At 56.3% G+C, this 21,679-nt stretch overlaps 2 protein-coding genes across 7 annotated transcripts; one reads left to right on the top strand and one right to left on the bottom strand.

Annotated features, from left to right (window-relative positions):
• Nucleotides 1-3,044: 3,044 nt before the first annotated feature.
• On the bottom strand, nucleotides 3,045-8,131 carry NUDT16L1 (nudix hydrolase 16 like 1). 2 transcript variants are annotated; one of them, XM_032781607.2, is made up of 3 exons: nucleotides 7,894-8,129; nucleotides 5,725-5,985; nucleotides 3,045-4,187 (listed from the first exon to the last, which is right to left on the bottom strand). In XM_032781607.2, the coding sequence occupies exons 1-3, from the start codon at nucleotides 8,092-8,094 to the stop codon at nucleotides 3,750-3,752; spliced, it is 900 nt and encodes a 299-aa protein (XP_032637498.1). In that variant the 5' UTR covers nucleotides 8,095-8,129; the 3' UTR covers nucleotides 3,045-3,749. The 2 variants fall into 2 exon arrangements, with proteins under 2 accessions (XP_032637498.1, XP_074925489.1); XM_075069388.1 differs by lacking the exon at nucleotides 5,725-5,985 and having other exon boundaries at nucleotides 7,894-8,131.
• Nucleotides 8,132-10,365: 2,234 nt separating this feature from the next.
• LOC116825519 (forkhead box protein J1-B-like) lies at nucleotides 10,366-21,667 on the top strand. 5 transcript variants are annotated; one of them, XM_032781615.2, is made up of 4 exons: nucleotides 10,366-10,401; nucleotides 16,755-17,299; nucleotides 19,485-20,029; nucleotides 21,271-21,667. In XM_032781615.2, exons 2-4 carry the CDS (start codon nucleotides 16,784-16,786, stop codon nucleotides 21,512-21,514), a joined length of 1,305 nt encoding a protein of 434 aa, XP_032637506.1. In that variant the 5' UTR covers nucleotides 10,366-10,401; nucleotides 16,755-16,783; the 3' UTR covers nucleotides 21,515-21,667. The 5 variants fall into 5 exon arrangements, with proteins under 5 accessions (XP_032637506.1, XP_032637504.1, XP_032637505.1 ...); XM_032781613.2 differs by having other exon boundaries at nucleotides 10,366-11,252; XM_032781614.2 differs by lacking the exon at nucleotides 10,366-10,401 and adding an exon at nucleotides 13,298-13,985.
• Nucleotides 21,668-21,679: the final 12 nt, after the last annotated feature.

The following is a 21,679-nucleotide window of genomic DNA, read 5'->3' as shown; positions in this document are numbered from 1 at the left end:
TCTTCTCTGGTCCTTCTGTCAGAGCTCATAGAGCCAATAGCCTTAAAGGACCTAGGGGAGCCTCCCTTGCTGACAGTACCTAACCAGCACAAGTGTAATGGGAGGAGGCTTCTGCCTCTATTTCAGCCCCATTGTAGCTGTCACTGACCTCCAGTGAGGCCTCACCAGAGCAATCTGTCTGAACTAACCAGATCCTGAGTGCACCCCTGCTGGCTGCCAGTTATCCTAGCCCCATAGCATTGGCTTACACAACCCTAGCAATGAATCTGGTAGGTTACAAGGACAGACTGATGAGGTGACACCTATCACTGTAGTGGATGGGGATGACATATGCTGCAGACAATGTCCAGGATTGTCAGTGATAAAGGTTAACAGAGACTTCCCTGAAACTACATACAGCTCTGCAGGGCTGTGGTAAGATGCTTTTTAAGGCTAACCTGACCTTTTCCCCAGTCTCCAGGGCAATCTAGTTAAGGGCCCCTGCTGTGACTTCAAGGGAGCTGAACCTAGCTCCTCTTGAAAATAGCAGTGGACCAGCTCTAGCAGAGATGGTTAACATCTCTGGGGAAACCATTGACTATTCCACATTTCCATTCTGGTTGACTGCCTCCAGGTGACTTTTTTTTTTTTTTTTTTATTTCAGCTGTCTCTAAGAAGCAGGCAAGGGGCAAAACATTGTTTTTCATGTTAGAAAAGTAGATTTTTTGTGAAAGTTGCAGTCCACCATCTTTATCTGTGAAAATCCACCCATGTTTGGCCACTTAAGCCTTTGAGAAAAGGAGCTTGCCCGTGCTTTATGACGACTTGCTAAAGTTTAACTGCAAAAATCTCCAGAGAAGCTGGTCCCATAAAATGTGACTCACCTTGTCTAATATCTGGGACGAACACTAGAGAGAAAAAAATCTCTAAAGACTGTCTTTATAGTGCGTTCTCCCTCCCCTTCCAGCCCCTAATGTCAACCTGACTGCATGCACCAACCCTACAGCCCCACTGAGCATGCTCAAGCCCAGGGCTATGGGAGCAAAGCCAAACTTTCCTTGTAATGGCTCTTCCTGGGTGCAATGGGGCTAGGTAGCAGAGAGTAGAGAAGCTGTCTTTCCTGTGTGCTAGGTGCCATCCCCTGCCCCCTCTCACTGGCAATCAGGCACTGTAAAGGGCAAAGCCATCCCACTGAAACACTGAAGTGACTAGCAGACCTGGGTTGCTGCAGAGGAGGGCTCAGGAGAGTAGATGGAACAAGGAGCCAGGGAGCAGAGACTGGGTGCCAGGGAGGTGAAGCCAGTGGGTAGGGCAGGAGAGGGAAAGGTGATCAGATGAGGAGCCTGGGAACCAGCAGAGTGTGGGGGAGATAAAGCTGATAAAGAGCCGGGTACAGGGGGAGTACTGAGTGGCTGGCACAAGGAGCTGGGGGAAGCATGGAAGACAGATTGAATGAGAAGCTGGGGAAATGGAGAATATGGGGCAGGAGGCAGAGTAAGGAATTAGAGGGAACCAACATTGAGTGGACAAGAAGACTGGGATCAGAAGCCTGAGGAGTAGAAACTGGAAGAAGTGGAGGGGCTGGTCAGCTCATCTCGGTGGCTCACCAGGTAACAGCTTGGTGACATTTGGTGTGAGCGGGCCCCAGGGGGCGGGAAGCAGGGGAAGCAAACCCAGGAGATGGTCAGACTCTGGCTCTCAATCTAGAGGAAACCCATCTTCCACTCCAAGAGGGAGAAGAGGCAGGAGAAAGAGGGAGCAGAGAAGAGGATTAATGGGAAGAAAGTATCAGAAGGGTAGCCGTATTAGTCTGGATCTGTGAAATCAGCAAAGAATCCTGTGGCACCTTATAGACTAACAGACGTTTTGGAGCATGAGCTTTTGTGGGTGAATACCCAAAACGTCTGTTAGTCTATAAGGTGCCACAGGATTCTTCGCTGCTTTAATAGGAAGAAAGTGAGGACCTGGCCACTCTTGGGTTTGAAACATGCCTCAAGTATCCTGTTACAGCAATTTGAGCCATCAGGAAAAGAAGAATACGGAGACAGGCCCACAGTGGGGAGCTAGTGTCTCAGTTTAGAGAACTCCCTTGGCTCAGAGTGACTGTTCAGTGACCAAAGCAAAGGGCTTGGCAGGAGTACCTGAAACATGGATAGGGCAGCACCCGGCTGCACCCTATGACCCTTGATAGGGCAAGTTTGGGCTGCAGGGCTGGGAGAATCTGCTGTAGGATGGTGCACAGAGAGCTGAAATTATCTCATCTGTTGAGCAGGAGGAGACAAAGCCAGGTGTTATTTCCATTCATTCACATGCCTGGCCACAGGAGGAGAAGGGGACCATCTGTTTGGTTCTCCTGTTGACAGGGAAAGCTCTGGATGCAACTCATGCCATCAGCAAGGATTTGGTAAATGGTTATGCAGAAGTAAAAGCGACAATTCTTTGAAAATACCAAATTACAAGACATTGACAGTGGTTCATGGCACTGAGATAGCTCCAGGCAACGCCCCGGAGACACAGGCACTGGCTGCAGCCAAAGTGGAGACCTGGGAACAGTTCCTAACCATATTGGGAAAGGAATTCAGTATGTGGGTTCCAGCATGGCAACCGCAGTCCAGCACAGACATGGTGATGTTGGCAGACCTATAGTGGTGATGCCTGGTGGATTTCCAAATAGGGACTGCTCCAGTTCCACCTAAGAGTTTGGAAGTGAATAAGAACTAAGGTTGTGGCCCAGGGTGGACTAAAGGAAAAGGGGGTGAGAAATTTAAGGGTAAACTGAAAATGGCAAATCCAGTGGAAAAAGGAAAGGTGCCCATCAAGTGTATTACTGTAGTCAGAGGGGGCACAAAGCCCAGGATCACCTTACAATGAAATAAAAAAAAGTTACTCACTTCTTATGAGCCTGGCAACTCAGCAAAGGGAAGCTCCCAGCAGTCAAACGCTGGCTGCTTCATTCCATGTAGATGCAGACACTAAAGTGTACAGCCACTCAAAGCGTGCTAATGGGAATAGCTTTGCTCTCCAGTTTTCATTAGAAGAAAGAAAAGATCCCAACAGCGAACAAGTACAGCAAAGCCATTTATTTCATTTTCCTGCTCCCCCAACTCTCCATATGCAAAGCCACACACTGCCTTTCTGCACCCCACAGGGGCACCTACAACTAAGCCACCTGGGAACTGCCACTAGCCAAGTAAGCTGCCACCTTCAACTCCTCCATGTGATACCAAAGTCATGAAACCTGGGAACACTAGGAGCACCCCTGCCCTGTTCCTACAGGAGGCAGTTTCATTTCTGCACCTGGGATGAGGCTAGAGCTGGCAGACATGCCTCTTTTCAGTTGGGTCCACTTATTCCCCCACCCCTTCCCCAACACAGCTGTGACTGGGTTCACAATACTGCAGCAGGAGCCTAAAAACCCTCCTTGGAACAATTTTAAAAGTAACATTTCTGTTCATTAAAACAATACCTAAGCTGGGACATGAATGGAGCAGAGCATCCGTGTAAATTAAAGCATTCTAAGAGAGTCCTCGGGTAAGCACACGGACTCCGGAGGGGGGCAGTTAAGAGAGGTCTGGAAAGCTTGGTACTGTTTATGGGCCTTACAAAATATAGCTTTCCATTGCTTCAGGCAAATCTAATCCCATTGCACCTGAGGAGCACTGAGATGGAGTCACCTGCGCAGCATTTGCAGCCAGTGACTGTCTGGAAAGTTAGAAGAAAGTCTCTAGTCTCTTTGCCCATTTTTAATCAAGTCGAAAAAGAAAAATTCATCACTCAGCCATAGCCTCAGCCGCTGGCCCAGCCGCGGGCTCTGCTGCTGGCTCAGCCGCGGGCTCTGCTGCTGGCTCAGCCGCGGGCTCTGCTGCTGGCTCAGCCATTGACACAGCTAAAGGCTGATTTGCCAACTCATTTGCTGGCTTAGCCACTATCTGATTGGCCGTCACAGCTGCCGTCACATTGGCCGTCACAGCTGCCGTTGTCGTTGTCACATTGGCCGTCACAGCTGCGGGCTCAGCTGCCGGTTTTTTTTGCTTCTGGGTGGCAGCCACCGCCTCTGCCAGCTTCTCCTCAGGCACCATATTCAAGACCTTCAGGGCAAAGAGCAGCTGGAATTTAGCAGTCCCGATGAAGGAGTTCCCCAGGAAGTTCGGCAGCCCACCCATGCGGTCCTTCTGGGTGTACAAGGGGACACGGACCATTCCCATCACCTGCAACAGCACAAGCAATTCAGTAACAACAAATTGCGCTTTCAGCCCACCCTCCACACAAGCCCCACCAGCCACCCTGATCCATGAAGGTCCCATACCTCACCAGACCACACCCCAGCACCCAGACCATGCATACCCTCCCCATACCAGCCCCCTTCCCCAGGATGAGCACAGGTGCCACATCCAACACACCCAACCCCCAGCATGAATACCACATCCCTGCCCATTACTCCATACCAAACCCAGGTGATGCCCCACATACCCTCTGCACAAGCACTCTAGCCCCAGTCTGACCACCCACCCTACCGACCCATCCCACCCCTGACACTTCTTCCCTCCAGCATACCACACCTCACCCATTGCTCCATCCCATCCCCTACCATCCCCTAGTATGAGCACCACAGCTTACCATCCCACCTTTCCCTACCACTCCCCACCACCACCACCACACTCCCAACAGCCCAGGTGTACCACCAACTGCCCCCAGGGATGACCTATGTTCTGGGTCTATGCCTTGCCCTTCATACCACTCTGCAAGAATGCTGTGGCTCCATGTCCCCCTCAACAGGTGCCACAACCCAGGGTCACATTTAGTGCACACGCAGCATCGCTCCTGGCAGATCACAGCATCGTACCCAGGCTGTACAAAGAGTCCTCCACCATCTGTGTTCTACATCAGGGGCATTAGATGACCTGGCACAAGCTCACCAACCCTGCCAGAGAATCCTGTAGCACCAGATTCCCCAGAAAGAAACTCATGTCTCTTTCTCTGACTTCTTACCAACTGATGTGCAATCCAAGCTGGGCCTAATACCTTGTTGATTAAAGCTAGGCACTGCCACACAGAAGATCACAGTTCCAGTCACAGACAACACATCCAGACCTTGCATGATGCCCACCAGAGCTGAGGGTTACTTAAAGTTCACCCAACCCCCATGTCAGAGGCACTATTTTTATGACTGAAAAGCAATCAGAACTCCCCTTCAAAGTGCAGCACAAAGCCCTCCCTATGCTACCACCTCCTTGCCAACTCCCCGGTGAAGGGCCAAGACTCACACCTAGGGACTGCCATGTGGCAGTGCCTAGCACTCGCCAGTTGCCATTTGTAGCTGTTAAATGCGGTGCATTCCCCCACCCAGCTGCAATGGATAGCAGCCCAGCAGGCCTAGTGAGGGAAGTTTCATTCCCCGATGATGTGAAGTCTCAGGCCACGTCTAGATTACGCGCCGTATCGGCGCGTTAAAATCGATTGCTCGGGGATCGATATATCACGTCTAATCTAGACGGGATATATCGATCCCTGAGCATGCTTATATCGATTCCGGAACTCCACCAACCCCAACGGAGTTCCGGAATCGACATGGCGAGCCGCGGACATCGATCCCGCGCGGTGAGGACGGGTGAGTAAATAGATTTTAGATATTCGACCTCAGCTACGTTATTCACGTAGCTGAAATCGCGTATCTAAAATCGATTTTAGCCCGTAATGTAGACCAGCCCTCAGAGCTTCCAGACACCTCCCCCCCGAATACCCCACCTCCAGCCCGTGGTCCCGGGAATGCACCGCGCAGATCTCGATGGTGTGCAGCTCCTCCAAGGTCAGCTGCCTGGCGTAGAAGTGCGCCACCACGCGATGTGGCCCCTCTGTCAGGTGCGAGCACAGATAATCAGCTTCCGTCAGGCGCACACAGCCCAAACCCAAGCCCAGCACCCGATTCAGACCATCCTCCAGGGACCAGTAACGGCGATCCACGAACCCCCCAGGAAAGCCCAGTAGTCCGTCAAATCGCATCTGCATCTGCAATAGAGGCGCATTACGTTAATGGGGCACAGTACATAGCCCCAGGGACGCTGTGGGAGAGGAGAGGGTACCCCCAGCCAAGAGCTGGACACTTACCACCACAAGAAGCCTCTCCAAGACAAAGGGGCCAAACCACATGAGGCACAAGACAGTCTATACCCTCATCAGAGAGGTCTGAGGCTTTATTGTACCCTTTTCCATTGCCCCATTTGCTTCGGCACAATATTAGCTTTTTTTTTTAATTGCCTTTGTGAAGGAAAACCTAAAACCTGACCCAGTGCTGGGCTGTCAGACAGTTTTTGTAGCTGATATGTGTGAACTCATCTCGTTAGGAAATAAGCGCTGAAGGCCAAACAGCTCTTTCACTGCAATCATTTTTAGCAGAAAATTCTGCTGCCTTGGTATCTGAACAGTTTGATACTGTCAGTTTTGCCTACCCCTCCAATTTTTACCTAGTGGTAGCCCCAGAAAGCCCATTCCTACTTCTCTGCAGGACGAAGCTGAGCCTCAGGTGGGTCACCTTCTTATGAGATACCCATGGAATGACAAAACAGTACTGGGGAATCCTGACACATCAATACTGCACCATATGGAGAGTCTAAAAGGGAAACCCATCAGCTTAGTGCCACTGTTGGAGTCAGGTGACCTGCAAGCAGCCAGCACCAAGTCTTGACAAGTGTACCAGGCATATCACAGCCAGAGGACCAAGCCTACCAACCAGAGATACACAGAAAAGACAGACACTGGTGAGCTCAAGGGGCACATTCAGTCCCCATCTCCTAGCTACTGTCCAGGAGCAGAGCGCCAGTTTCGGAGCTCCATGTTTTGGATCGGCCTCAGATAGCGGACGGTTGAAAAATGTGAAGCTCCAGCCTCTGTACCTGCAGGAAGGGAGATGGAGCTCTCCTCTGCAGGCTGCTGTAAAGGGGGCATTTCTGCTGCTCTGCTCCTCCCCTATATCTGGGTTTTAATCCTTCTCAGTGACTACCTCCGCGCTCTCCTCAGCCCTTCCCAAGGTGCAGCCGAGTGAAACAGACATGACTCTTGTCAGTTTCAATGTCACTTACAACACTGTGGAAAGCAACAGCAAAACCCACCAGTCTTGTTCAAGTCACTTTGTTCTTGCTCAGCAAAACCCTGTGCGACAGCAGAAGCAAAGGAACACCCCATCTGCAAACTCTGGCAGACAGCATAGCAGAGGTTCACATCTGCAAAGCCATCCTCGCAGCCATAAGGGCCATATAACAATAGGTAAGACATATGCACACACACAGCCCCTCTCTATGGATTAAAGGGCCTTTTCTGCAGCAGCTGCCAGCATAGAATCCACAGGCCTAGGGCGACCCTGCTAAACACACTGGGATGGCTAGTGGTGTGCAGGGGCAGAGGGTTAGCCGCTGTCCTGGGGCGAGGCACGGCCAGGCAGGATAGAACTGGCAGATCTGTGTTTGGGCAGCGACAGGCAGCCCGCAGGGAGTTGGTGCAGTAGCCCGGGGAAGGCCACAGCCCTAGCCCTGAGCGAGGGTCCCAGCTCTCCATCCCGCCAAGGGGACTCATGAGAGTCCCACACCCTGAAGGCCGAGGCGGCTCCCCGCTCCCCACCGCAGGCCCCAATCGCCACCCAACCAGGCCCGGCTCCCGCTCCCGACCCCAGCCCTCACCCAACCGGACCCGCCCCAGGCCCTACCCCAAACCCAGGCCCTGCCCCAGACCCCCTCGTCGCCCAACTGGACTCGCCCCAGACCCTACCCCAGACCCAGGCCCTGCCCCAGACCCCCACGTCGCCCAACCGGACCCGCCCCAGGCCCTACCCCAAACCCAGCCCCAGGCCCGGCTCCCCACCTCGCCCAACCGGACCCAGCCCCCGGGCCCCGCCCCACGGAACCCGCCAGAGGCCCCGCTGACCAGCACGGCGTAGCGCAGCGGGATGCGCCCGAAGAGCATGCCCGGGTTGGGCGCGTACAGCATGGCGTGGCACGAGTGGCTCCAGCCGGGCCCGAGCCGCATGGCCTCGTAGCGGCTCAGCGGCTTCAGCTCGGTCACGCCGGGCACCGAGAGGGAGGGCAACAGCCCCGCCGCGCCCGCGCTCCCCGTCAGAGCCGCCATCACCACACGGAGCCGCGACCAGAGAGAAGCCAAGGCTGCTGTGTGAGCTGACCTATCACAGCACTGCGGGGCGGAGCCCCACCTGTAAGAGCCAATCACCGAGCCCTCTGTCCGCATCCAGCCAATCACAATACGGCGTGTGACACCAATGCAATAGCCATCACCCAATCCGGCCAAAGCCATTCCTAGGAGGCGGGCACTGTAACTCCATTAGTGGCCCTAGTAGCCAATCAGATCAAAGCAGTGGGCAGGGAGGCGCGGCCGCGCGGCATGTTGGGTTCGGGCCAGGGCGGACAGGGGCGCTTGACTCCCTGGCACAACTGACCAGGACCCCTTTTCCGGGGGAGGGGGCGGGGCTCCTTAGCTCCGCCCTCCCGTGACCGCTGGCTGCTACCCATAGTCGTGATTGGCTGCTGGGACCAAGAGGTGGGGCAGTGAGGAAAGGCAACGGGGGGAGGGTCCCAGCTATGAAAGCCGGGGCGGGCACTGGATAATCTCGGGGGCCTGTTACCAGCGAGTGCGCCTGGCTGGAGGAGCTGGGAGAGGAGTTTGGGGCACTGTGACTAGGGTGACCAGACAGCAAGAGTGAAAAATAGGGATGGGGGTGGGGGGGATAAATAGGAGCCTATATAAGAAAAAGACCCAAAAATCGGGAATGTCCCTATAAAAGCAGGACATCTGATTGCCCTAACTGTGCCCTTGGGCTGGGGGGGCTGCACTGTGACCCCAGGTGGGAGGGGTTGGGGGCCATACCATGACCCTGGGTGGGGGGGGCTGCACTGTGACCCCGGGCAGGAGGGGATGTGGGGGCAGCACTGTGACCCTTGGCGAGAAGGGCTGGGGGAGCACACTGTGATCCAGGGGGCCTGTGCGGTGGTTGAGGGGAGTAGCTGGATGGAGGAAACTGGATCTTAAAGGGAGTGTCCCCAAGGTCTGGACACTAATCTACATTATACTGTTCAGCCATTAGGTGGCGCTGCATGTAACATCCTACTTAAGCTCCCCGCAGCCGTGCCTGGCAAAGCTTTAGGGACGAACCCATGTGGAGTGCCAGCGAGCTCTGTAGCCGGTGTCTACATCGGTATACGTGACAGACGTGAGGCAAGATGGGCCTTTGGGACTGCAGCTGGGTTTGGAGGGCTGCCCTTCCTCTCGCCAGATCCCTCTTCCAGCCCAGCACATCACTCCTGTTGTGCAGCTTGGACAGCACTGTGCAGATGCTGGGGTGTGGGTGTCTGCTCCTGGCTGGGGATTTCAGAGGGAGCACGGTGGCCCCCTCACCCTCTCCCGAGCTTTAGTTACTGCCAAGTTGAGGTGGGAAAGCTCCAGCCATCCTGTTCACCCCGCCATGGGGATGGCCTGTTCACTCACATTGTGGTGCTGAAAGGGGATGACTAGAGCTTCTTGTTCTAACTAGACAGGCTCCTTTCTCTGCAGTAGGTATCAAAACGTTGGGGGCGGAGGAGACTGAGGTGGCTATTTCCTTCACAAATCAAAGGCAAAAGCCCAGCTCCAGCTCCCTGCTGCACCAGCTGTTGCTGAGGTGTCTCCAGATCAGCTGGCTCTGCCCAGATTGTCAATAGCATCTGCTCAGCCCTTCTTGTTGGGTTCTTTTCAGAGGTTCTGATGAGAATCAACCCTCAAATGACTGGGCTTGAGGGGGGATGGAGGGATTAGGGGGCTGGGGAAGGGGAGAGTGCTCTGCCCACACAGGATGATACTGCCCTCTTTAGTTACCTTCTCTTGATTAAATGGAGTGCCTGCAGTCCGCCTGGGAAGAGCTTGCACAGGCACATATATGGGCTTCCCTGCCTGGTGCCCTTCAATAGCTCCGTGGTTCGCACAGGGTGCTGTAGTGTGCTTGGAATGATGCCCTTAGATCCCTGGTTTGAGTCCAGCTGGGAGGAATAGTCCCTCTCCTGAAAAACAGCTGTCCCAGGGCCGCTTACACAAAGCATGTTAACAGCTGCCTGGCATTTGCTGCCAAAGCCTTAGGCTTCCCTTTGGAAGCAGAGATGTAAGGAGATCTGTGAGTGAAGCAGTGACTGGATGAACCAAGGACACCCAAGGCCTTCTCTGAATAGAAATGTGGAGGTTGTACCTCGAGAGCGGCCATGGGGTGAAGGTGGGCCTGTCCCAGACATTGCTCTCTGGCTATAGATGTTGCAGGTTAGAGTGTGCTTCTCCAGCTGTAGGTCTGAGGGAGGCAGACCCCCTTCCAGGAGTAAAGCAGTCCAAAACCAGCAAGGGCAAACCAAACAGTGGAGCCCACAAAGAGTCCAGGCTCCCACAGCAGTTGCCTGAAAGGTAAGAGGGCAGGGGTGTCTGGGAGGGGGGCCTGGCTCCCTGACCGCTCCTGTCTTGATGACATTAGGCTGAGGGCCCTGGGTTCCAAACAAAGTAAGGATGGTCCCTCTACTTCAGGGGATGCAGGTAGCAGAGGCTCTTCAGCCCTCCTGGTAAGCAGCCCCTTGGGCTAGGGAGCTCTTCTCTCTGACTGCCACGTGCATGTGATTTGGGTCCTCCCTTTTAAAGGGCCACCCCTCTCCAAGTTTGACAGGCTTCCCACCTGTGCCAGGTTGGGGCTGACTGTGCCCAGCTGAACTCTGTAACCCCTTCCTGCCTAAGGGGTGAGAACTGGCCTGTCCCACCACAGGAACATAAAGGGTTCACATCTCCCAGGCAGCAGGCACCGAGCCAGGCACCCAGAGCACTCCTGCAGCTGGTTGGGTGGCCATAAGGATTCCTTTCCTTCCACCCCCAGGTAGGGACAGAAGCTTTTTCCTCACCCTCCCTATTTCAAAAAGGGGGGAGTGCGCTTAGGTGCTGAGTATGAAGCTGTCCTCATTGAAAAGGGCCTCCTTTGGCAAAGGTACCTGATGGGCCTGCCAAAGTCAGGATTGAACCAGGTACCTCTAGGCAGTCAGTGCTATGTTTGTCCGAGGGCACTGAAATGCTGGACTTTGGCTTTTTCTCTCAGGGGAAGGGCCTTGGTAATGTGCCATGAAGCTTTAGTGCAAAACTTGCTTGAGACTTCAACTATCACAGCTGCTGTGCAGGTTCCTCTAGCAGCTCTCCCGCCCAGAGCCAAAGCCTTGGATCAACAACCCCGCTGCTTCCCCTAGTGCTACGAGGAATGAGCCACCCATGCACTGCAGGTATTTCCGAGTTGGGCCAACGCACTCACCAGGAATTGACCCCCTCCCCTCCTACCCTAGTCTGGCAGGTAGCCCTAGACCAGCACAGCCTGTGGTGTGCCTGAGTGTCTGGATTTCTGAACGCCCACATGGGAAATGCCTTTATTTTCACATGCTCTTTTCGGGGGCTGGCTCCACAGCCTGTTTCTTGCAGAAAGGAATTGGTTACCTAACACTCATCCTGCCTGGTAGATTCTGTATGAGTGTACACAGGATTATAGTCCTAGGGCCATGGCTCTTTGCCTCCCACTCAGACCTTGACCATATTCAGCCCAAAATCCCACAGTGCAATCTGACCTTGGTCCACCATAGCCAAGACATTCAGTGATGTCTACTGGCCTGTGTGCCAGGGGAAGAGGGCGAACCATTACTGAGTGACAGCAATAAAAGCACTGTGTTAGCATATGAGTGAGGGGTCACATATCCCTCTGGTGGCCCATGTGCATGGGATGAATTTGTGGCTGCAGAAGGGTCCCCAGGATGCTGTGGCAGAGCTTTGGTTGGGGCCCCAGTGTTGGTCACCTGTAGGTCTAGTGGCAACTGGTATCCTTGGCAGCCTACACTAGCCAAGAGTCAAACAGGGTGGGACAGGACAGGGGGGGCTGCCAGCTAACACCCAAAGCCTTTCAATCACCAGAATATTCCAGCCCAGCGTGATCCCTGTCCCTGCATCTCACAAACCCTTCAGCATATCTGGCCATGTCTGTGCCAGCGCAGCAGAGAATGAGGTGGATTCCCATCCCATGAGCTCCCCCCACATCCTGGACAGCCAACAACACCTAGCTGCAACTTCCCTGGGCTAGGTCAGAACCGGTGACCTGGCCATGAGTCCCTGGCCCCGGCCCCCTTCCTGCCTCCCTCTTCCAGCCCTTGCTGGCTGTTGGTGGCTTCCAGATTCCAGCTCTGGTGACCAAAGCTCAGCATCTGGCCTCCCCTTTTAGGCCCTGGGGTGGGGAGGAGAGAGGGGAATATTGGGGTTGAAGCGACTAGGACTATAGTCCAGGGGAATGTGAATGTGTCAGGCATTGGGACTGGCCCCAGGAGCTGCTCCAATAAGTTTGAGTCAAATAAAAGCTGCTCAGGCAGAGTCCTGCTGCCAGGGAGGGCTGCACTCGTATCTAGCCCTACTCTGCCCCCGAGCCAAGGCTCACCAGGGAGCGGGTGCAAATAGAAGACTCTAAACACAGTGTGACTTGGGAGGAGCCAGCAGTGTGACATTTATGTGCATTGAGGTCCTTGCCGGTGCCTCCTGAGGCAGTTTGATTTCTTTCCTTCCAAGAGACCCCCTCTGCCCTTTCTCCCCCCTACCCCTACCCGCCCCCCCCGCCGGCCTCTGAGTAGTTAGGGCTGAGGCTGTTTAGTGTATCAGACTGGTGAGGGGAAGTGCTGAAGCAGAGGCTAAGGTGTCCAAGCTTTGCAGCCCTGAAGACCATACTGGAACCTATAACATCCAAGGACTGGATCATGTGCTCTGATGGGGAGGGAAATGCTGTAGCTGGTGTTTAAACTGGACTAAGAAAAGTCTGGGGTCTGTCATTGTTCATGGAAGGTTAAAGCGGGGAACTGGGAGACAGGACTCCTGGGTTCCATTCCAGCTCTGTTCTGGACTTGTTGTGTGACCTTGGGCAAGTAACTTTCCCTCTGAGGCTATATCTCAGTTTCCCTACCTTGGGCTTTGTCTGTGGGTGGAACATGGTGAAGGTGCCACATTTAAATACAGTCACACTGCCCTTTGCCAGCAGCCAGCTCATCTGGGATGCAACTCAGAGGCCTCATTTGGGGTAGGATATACACCCTCTGTCATCCCACGTGCTTGGAGCTGTGCCTGTGGTCTCCATGGCCTGCTCTGGCCTGTATGGGATGCTGCATGCTGGGATTTGCAGGCTCTGGGAGCTGCAACATGCTTTGCAGCTGGCGTCACTCTATAGACCTTTCTGGGCCTCCTCTGAAGGGCTGATTTTCTGAGGCTTTGGAAGCTGCAAGTGGTTGAACATCTCTTATTCTCCAGCTCTCACACCACTCCTTTGCCCTCCCACACAAGCTGTCCACTGGCAAAGGAGCTATGCGGAAGATGCTTTCCCCTCTTCCTGAGTTTCACAGGCAGCTAGCTCTGGCGATTTCAACATGAGCTTCCCAACAACTGGTAGTTTTTCTTAAAGCCTGGGCTCCTGGAGTCAGGATGACATGAGACTCAGTTGCATTTTAAAATCCATTCCTAGCCCTGGTAGTTGTGGAGAAAAGCTGGAAAACGTGACCACCAAAGGCTCCGAGACCAGGAGACCAACGGGGAGAAGAAGCCAAATGTAGGATTTCTAAAAATCCCCTGAGGTTTAAGCCAACCTCATGGTCTGGAGGCACAACTTGTGCTCTTGCTCTCTGCCCCTCAAGTCAGGACGCTTTTCTTTGTCCAGCATGAGAATTTATAGAGGATCCCTAACTGCTGGGCGGGCTGGGAGCCTCCCTCCGGGCTTCATTGGCCAGAAGGCACAAGGGACTCCAGACACCTGCAGCCAATGGGACGCCCGGGATCGGTTTAAAGGGCGCCCCTGCAGCCCTACAGAAGGTGATGCGGGCGCCCTGCTAGGCCAGCCGGGCGGAGGGGGTGGTAGCAGGAGGCGCGGAGTGTGTCTGTACCAGGCCAGACAGGTGACCCCCCCTGGGGACGCCACCCCCAGCCCGCACCTCTCTGCAAAGGTAAGAGCTCCGCTGTCCCTGGCAAGCGCCTGCCCCTCTCCCGGGTTAGTCTCCTGCAGTTCAGTCCTGGGTCTGGCCAGTTCGAGGGACAGACGCCCCTCCCTGCTCGGGCACTGCCCCAAGGGGCTGCTGTTCCCTAGCACCCAGGCTGCGAGGCACGCAACGAGCTCATCGGGTGGGCTGGACAGATGTGCAGGCATCGGGTTTGGATCTGGATCTCGTCTGAACGTGGCGCCTTTCCTGATCTGCCCCCAAAAGAAAGGCTGGGTGGGGAGAGCAGGTCTAGGGGCGTGGGGGGTTGGCCTTGCAATGCTGGCTCCGTCGGGAGGCACCAGGAGCTGGAGCTATGGATCCGCACCTATCCGTGCCTCTAGCCTAATTGCGTAACCAATGTTACGTTCACTTTGTGGGTGGTGGCAGAGGGGGTCTCTCAGACGTTAGGAGCTTTGAGGGCTCTTCATCCCCTGCCTGGGTGGGGAGGGGGAGATTGCCTTCAGCAGAGGGCCTGGGGCTTGGCCAGGAACTCTTGTGTCCTGGCTCTGTGTGACCTGGAGAGACTAGCTCTGTGCCTTTCCCTGTCTGTAGCAGGCTACGCTTGACATTGCCCTGCCTCCCAGGTGGCAGTAACCCCTGAGTGCAGTGCAGTCAGGGACTCATGAAGCCAGCTGTGGGTCCAGCTGTGTCAGGCATAGAGTGGAAGGGCCACTCTTGTAGATGCCCCCGGTTGGCTCTGCCTGGCTCCAAGCTGCCTGCTGTAAGGTTTGCTGAAGAGCCCAGGAGCCGTTGAGTGAGAGGAGACTTTTTGAGCTGCCCTGTCCTGCCACCTCTCTGGTCTGCCGGGCAGCTAGCAATGGGTCTGGTTCTCCAGGCTCTCTGCCACACTTGTGGCTGCTGTTCCATTCTCAAGCTGCTAGTGCCTGGGGCCACCCTGAGCCGCCTTCCCCTGTGGCATTGTGTTCCCTGTTTGCTGTGCAGCATGCCCGGTCTGTCGGTGCACTACCATAATGAGAGACAATGTGAGCCCTTTAGTGGCAGCATTTGGCTACCTGTGGGAACAGGAGGCTGCCTCAGCACTTTGTTTTCTACACTGCACGTCCCAGGTGAGCAGGGCAGAGCCAGCTGCCAGTGTAACTCATCTCTCAGCAGATGGATTCTGTTTTGTTTGCAGGTGGCAACTGCTCGGTCTTTCTTTGTCTCTGTGCTGGCTGCACAGCTCCGTCCACTGCCTGCGGGGCTGGGGAGCAGGGGACTCCAAGTCTGGGCACTGCGCTCACTCAGCGCAAAAGGGGAATGTGCATTTGAGGAGTGTTTTCCAAGGGTGAGAACCAGCTGATTCCTTGGCGCTCCCTGGGTAGGTCCCTGTACTGTATCAGTTTCCCAGGTGTAAATGCAGATGGTAACGCATGGTTGGAAGGTGCTTTGAGCAGAGCTGGTGCAAGGAAGTTTTGCGCCCTAGGCGAAACTTCCACCTTGCGTCATTCCCCCACCTAGCTAACCCAGCCCCCCACCTGGGGATCCCACCACCCCCATCCCGTGCAGCAGCTAACCCTGCCTGGGGAGCCCGCCTCGGCTCTGCCTCCTCCACTGAGCACGCCGGGGCCACTCCAATTCTCCTCCCCTCCCAGGCTTGCGGTGCAGATTGGAGGAGACTTAGAGGGCTGTGTGCTCAGTGGAGGAGGCAGAGTGAAGATGATCTGGGGTGAGGAGTGGTTCCCCTGTGTGCTCCCCCACCACTTGGTTACTGTGGGCAGCCCTCGCCCGCACCAGCTCACCTCCACTCCACCTCCTCGCCTGAGCGGGCTTTTAGGCACCCTTGGCGGCCGCCTAGTTTGCCTAAATGGTTGCACCGGCCCTGACTTTGAGGTCCCTGCTTGAAGGTGCCACAGATATGCATGTTATATTGTGCTGGAGGCTCCTCCAGCAAGGTCTGACTGAGCTTTTACCTGAGACTTAGTAATGAGCTGGGGGTGGGGGGGTTCAGGGCCAGACTGTATTTACATGAACACATCCACTCTGCCTAGATGCAAGCAGGCAGAGCTGTGTTGCCCAAGTTCTCACTTCTGGCTGGTGCTGGGGTACAAATTGCTTTAGTGCTGAATACAGGGATCATGAAACATTATCCGTATTGTATGAGTGAAGGGCAGCAGGCCCGTGCATAGCCTGGCCTGATTGAGGGGGCTCACCCTCAACTGAACTGAACTCACTAAGCAGAGGGTTCAGATGCCCTCTGCCAGCAGAGGGGGAGGAGTTTGTAGGTTTTGGGTCTGCCTATGGTGACCTGTCTTGCTCAACTGGTTGCTAGAATTCCTGCTAATCAGGTCTTAGTGCTGACTGGCTTGCAGCAGTGAGGTTCCACCACTGAGAGCTGAAATCACGGAGTACTGGGGGCACAGGGGAGAGGTCAGGGGCAGCAGACAAATGCACCTGCAGGGATGGCATTGCTTGATGTTTCTTTCCTCCATTTAGTTTTCCCTGATTACTGAGTGGGGGGCTTGAATTGTTAAGAGGCACCCCTAGATATCGAAAACCCGGCCCTGGTTGCGCCAACTCCACCCAGCAGAAGGGCTATGCTCCCAGGGAAAGATCCATATGGCTGTGCTGACCCCAGCAGCTCCTGGAAGCCCTGGCCCTAGCTGTCCATGCCTGCGGCCTGGGTCTCTCCTCCATCCACCCTGAGCTGTCCTCCCCTGGGGTGCTTCTCACAAGGAGCTGTGCAGGGCATGGGAGAGGGCTGGCCTATGGCTGATGTCCCTCTGCTCTGCCCTGCAGTGGGACTGGAGGGAGCGTGTCAGCAGAGGATGCCCATCCTCATCTCGCCCGACATCGCTGCCCAGTTCAAGGAGAAATGGCTGCTGCTGCACCCTGAGGACCAGGACAATGTGGGTGGGGCTGTGACCTTGGATGACAGCCTCACCAACTTGCAGTGGCTCCAAGACTTTTCCATCGTCACCACTGATCCGGAGAGACCACCTGTCCCCAGCTATCCTCTCCAGCAGCCTCCCCAGCAGCTCCTCCAAGGGTCCGAGGCCCCGGCCAGCCCACCAGCAGGAGACACTGCAGCCAAGAGGATGCCAACGTGTCTAGGCAAACCCTCCTCCACAGCCACCTCCCCTGGCACCAGCTACCTGCCTGGCCTTGGCGCTGCAGAGATAGATTACAAGACCAACCCTATGGTGAAGCCCCCTTACTCCTACGCCACCCTCATCTGCTTGGCTGTGCGGGCCAGCAAGAGGGCCAAGGTCACCTTGTCAGCTATCTACAGCTGGATCATGGAGAACTTCTGCTACTACCGGCATGCTGAGCCCAGCTGGCAGGTGAGTCGGTGGCTTGAATAATTAACAGCCCTGTTGAGGCGATGGACAATGGAGGCTTCTGTCTGTCACCATGAGGACTGGGGCTCTGCAGGCTGATAAATGAGCTGTGATATTTGATTCCTTCTGCCTCGGTCAACCCCATCAAGGCTGCTTGTGCCAAGAGGGGGAGTGCAGGGCACTTTTTCTCTCTCTTGCTTCTTGGAAGACCCCAGCAAACACTATTTAGCTGTGGGGCTGCTCCTCCACAGTGTCGTCTGGAGTGGGGGATGCTGGAAAGGTGGCTCATCCACCCTCTTTTTCTATGGGGCCTTTCACTCTACAAGTGGTAGAGTGGGTGTCTGCTTGGGACTGAAATGCAGCCTGCTCTGGGGCAGGTCACGGCTGTGGGAGAGCTCCCAGCAAACCTACCGAGCAGTCCCCTCTCTGTGGGTCAGCTATGTCAGCTTGTCATGGCCATGCGAATTGTGTCCCCACTCTCTGCTATGTGGAGAGGAGTTTGCTGGGATTTCAGAGGGATAAGTGACAGGACTTGGGGGGGCAGGGGCAAGAGCCAGTGTCCCTGGGTTCATCAAAAGCCTCTTGCTATAAAGAACGGGGGATGAACAAACCTGGCTTGTGTGTCTAGACCCCGGGCTGCTAATGGGGTCACCTGAGCTCCGGCTGGGGGGGTCTCAGGAGGCATTGGCAGGTCTCTGACCGTGCTGACAAATGAGCCTGGGTATGTTGTCCCTGCTCCTGGGAGCTGGACTCAGAGGGCGTAATGCTTTCAGGCACCCATGCTACCCACCCCAAGCATTGTGACACCATCACGCTGGTCCCAAAGACTCGGGAGACTGGCTGAAAAAGCCTGTGATTCTAACACAGGAAGCAGTGGGTGTCTTTTCCCCTCTGGGTGTGGGAGCCTCTGCGGACTGTGTTTTCCAGCTTCTTTCTCTCCCCCGCCCCTTCCCCCCACAACACACATTCTTCTTAGACCGAGCTGAGGTCCCCATTAGCAACACACCAAGGCCACATGCTCCTGCTGGGCGCCATCAGGACAGGCTGGACTAAGCAGTGCTAATCCGTGGGGCTGCTGCCAGACCCCCTGGTGGCTGCAGCTTAATTCCAGCCCAGCCAGCTCCAACGGGGAGCCAAGCCCATGCAGCCACAGTCCTGGCTCCACACTGCCCCTTTCCCTGGTGTTCCTGCAGTAAGTGCTGCTCTGCCCAGCCGGCGCTCTGGGGGCAGAGCAGAGAGCCTCTGAAACACAAAGGACTAGGGGCTCTTTGCTGGGACGCCTGGAGTGTTGCAGGAGAGGATCTGGGCAGGGTGGGGGTGACACCTGCCCAGCGTGTCCCAAAGAGCCCTCGCTGCCAACATGGCACATCCAGCCCAGCGCTGCCCTCACAGGCAGCACCTTAGCTTGCCAGCAGTCGTCTTATAAGCCTTGAGCTCAGAAAGGTGCCGGGGGCAGCTCTGGGGTGGAGCATCTCCATGGCCGCAGCCCATGCACCCTTCGCTCCTGAGCCCAGCTGTGGGGGAGAGCACTCCAGTATCTGGGGCCCATTCAGCTGGATGGGGCTGTTTGTGACACGGGGGTTTGGTTTAGGACCTGCCCATGGCTTCACAACAGCCGCTGCATAGCCCTTGGGGATGGGGGTGTCACTGCACCAGGGACCAGGGCTGCCTCAACTCCTCAAGTGGACAGGCTCTTCTCTGCACTTGGCCCAGAGCTGCCTGTCAGGGGGCAGGGAAGGGCCCTGTATCCATATCTGGAGGCTAAGGGACAGCCCTGACCGGTGGAGGATGCTTCAGCTCCAGCACAGCCTCTGCAGGGCAGCCCCCAGAGCAGAGGGGGTTGGTGTTAAGGCCCCATTGAGATGCACGGGGCATTTTTCCCATATCAGAGAGTGCTGGGGGTCAGGCTCTCAGCAGACTCAGGCAGATGGTGGGGACTGGGAGTCAGGAGCCCTGGTTCTGATCCAGGTTCCTCCCACATGAGTCACTTAGGCCCAAATCGCAAAGATCTTTAGGTGCTTAACTCCCATGGTCCCTAATGCCCAGTGCCTCAGTTTCCCCATCTGCCCAATGGGGCTAGTGCTATGCACTTTCTAGGTGCTGGGAGGGCTCAGCAGGCCCAGGTACTGCTAGCCCCTCCTTGCCGCCATGTCCTTCATGGGCCTGTTCCTCCTTCTCTTGGCTGCAGAATTCCATCCGGCACAACCTGTCCTTGAACAAATGCTTCCGGAAAGTGCCGCGGCAGAAGGACGAGCCAGGCAAGGGGGGCTTCTGGGAGATCGACCCTCAGTACGCCCATATGTTCATCGACGGTGTGTTCAAGCGGAGACAGCCGATGGCCGCACCCTACAGCCCACCACGGCAGTGCCCTGCCGTGCCTGCCCTGGAGGCTGAGTGCAGCCTCTTGTCCCCCGTGCCCCACCTGGGGGATGGGCAGCCAGGGCACACCCCTCACCAGGCCATCTGCTGCCTGCTGCACCAGCACAGCCAACGCTGCCCCCTGCTGGATGCCCCCAGCCCTCTGCTGAAGCACAGCTGCCCAGCAGCCAGAACTGCCCAGTCCCCTCTGCTGCCCTCTAGTGGCAGAGATGCAGAGGCCCTGCGAGGAGAATTCAATTGGGCTGATGCCTTTGATGACGTCTTCCGGGGAAACAGCAGCAATTTCGAGGACCTGGATATTAACGCAGCACTCAGCTCACTGTCCACAGAGATGGACCTCGCCATGCAAGGCAGGTATATACCCCCTACTGGCAAGTGGGGTGCCCCAGCTCCCAGTCACCCCAGCCCAGGGGCTTCCCACTGGGAGGATTTCACCCCCTTCGCTGACACCCCCTGGCACCCCTGGGAGGAGGCGAGGGGGGAGGCGCTCAGCAACCCCTGGGGCTTTGAGCAGGGCTTCAACTTCTGTGATGGCTTCCTCAGTGAGACGCAGCCCTGGGACAAAGTCGACACCCTCATGTGATCCTCTTTTCTCCTCTGGGGTGGGGCCCTAGGTGCCCCTGGCCTGCAGCACCCACCCCCACAACTGATTGCTCTTCTGACTGCCCCTCGCTGAGCTGGAGCCGAGCCCTACCAGGTTGCCAAGGTGCGAGAGTTCCCCTGCAGGGAGTGCTGGGCCCCTGCCCCTCTCCTACTCCCTGGCATGAAGGCAGGCTGAGTCCCTCCTGCTCTCCCAAGCACTTGGTGGGCAAGGCCCTGTCCCTCCCCGACTGCCAGCGCCCACAGCTTTCTGAGCCCTTGAACAGGGGTCGCACTGGGAGTCCATCCTCCCCTCACCCCCCGGCAAGCTGTAATGTTGCAGACTGATGACTCAGCTGGGAAGTGACTGTTTCAGGGCCAGCTGGACCTTGGCCCTGAGCCCCAGGAGGCTCTGTGCCCGTCATGGCCCCCAGGCTGCATGGGGGGCCAAAGGGGCAGCAGCTGTGGGACAGGACCCCGGGGGGTGGCATCTGAGGAACCTGAGGGGGAGGGGTGAGCAGGAGGCTTGGAGGGAGTTCTGTGAATGGCATTGTGCCCGAAACAAGCCAGGATGGCCCAGGGCAGGAGGGAAGAGCTGGCACCTGAGTTGCATAGCCTGCCCAAGCAACACTGCTCTGAGTGACCAGCTTCCTTGGGCTGGAGGGGCCTCTCCCGGTATTGCCCCAGCCTGGCAGAGGGAGGGCCTAGGAGGGAGCAGCCCTGCCATGGGGTGAGCCCTGCTGCCAGGACCCAAGTATTCAGCGAGTGGCATGGAGACCCAGCTGCTCCTCCTGCGGGGAGCTGCTGCTGCCCAGCCAGGGAGGGGTATAAGCCGGCAGTGAAATCCCCTCCTGTACTCACCCATTGCGGTAGCTGAGCCTTGAGCTGCAGGTCTGCCAGGCAAACCAAAGGAGCCTCCCCTGGCTGTGGCTCCAAGCCAGGGCTGGCCGCTCTCCGCCTGCGAGGGAAGCACCTCACTCTGCAGCAGGGACCCAGCCAGCTTCACCTCTCCCCAGGAAAGCTGGGCCTCAGCTGGGCTGGCTGCTAGGCCTAGCAGCTTCCCCTCCCACTCAGGGTGAAGATGGCAGAGCTCACCCTGCCTTGGGAGTGGCCCGTGCTACCCTCTGGAGCAGGAAGCCAGTGAGGAGCAGAGGCAAACAGGCCACCTGGGTCCTGTTCCCTCCTGCCTCTGCCGTTATCCTGCACTGTGACCTCAGGCATGCGCAGCTTCGTGCCTTAGTTTCCCCACCTGTGAAATGAGAATGATGCTGTCTTCCCCCTTGTCACGCACATGAGTGACACTGTTACTGTCTATCCTGCCCTACAGGGCCAAGCTGGTACCGCCCCACCTCAGCAGAGCATCTCTCTGAGCCACCTCTGGTCTTAGCTGAGCACATGAGTCAGTGAGCCTGAGTGTACGGGCTG

The sequence above is a fragment of the Chelonoidis abingdonii genome, chromosome 9, assembly GCF_003597395.2.
Source record: "Chelonoidis abingdonii isolate Lonesome George chromosome 9, CheloAbing_2.0, whole genome shotgun sequence".
Taxonomy (NCBI): Eukaryota; Metazoa; Chordata; order Testudines; family Testudinidae; genus Chelonoidis; species Chelonoidis abingdonii.
This window is presented reverse-complemented; position numbering and strand designations above follow the sequence as displayed.

Coding starts and splice junctions, on each gene's coding strand:
- NUDT16L1 (XM_032781607.2), bottom strand. CDS start 8,094: ATGGCGGCTCTGACGGGGAGCGCGGGCGCGGCGGGGCTGTTGCCCTCC. Junction 5,986..7,893: donor CGCTGCGCTACGCCGTGCTG/GTCAGCGGGGCC, acceptor CCTCTATTGCAG/ATGCAGATGCGATTTGACGG. Junction 4,188..5,724: donor CCCGGGACCACGGGCTGGAG/GTGGGGTATTCG, acceptor GTGCTGTTGCAG/GTGATGGGAATGGTCCGTGT.
- LOC116825519 (XM_032781610.2), top strand. CDS start 16,706: ATGGGAGAGGGCTGGCCTATGGCTGATGTCCCTCTGCTCTGCCCTGCA. Junction 17,300..19,484: donor ATGCTGAGCCCAGCTGGCAG/GTGAGTCGGTGG, acceptor TCTTGGCTGCAG/AATTCCATCCGGCACAACCT. Junction 20,030..21,270: donor GACCTCGCCATGCAAGGCAG/GTATATACCCCC, acceptor ACCTCTCCCCAG/GAAAGCTGGGCCTCAGCTGG.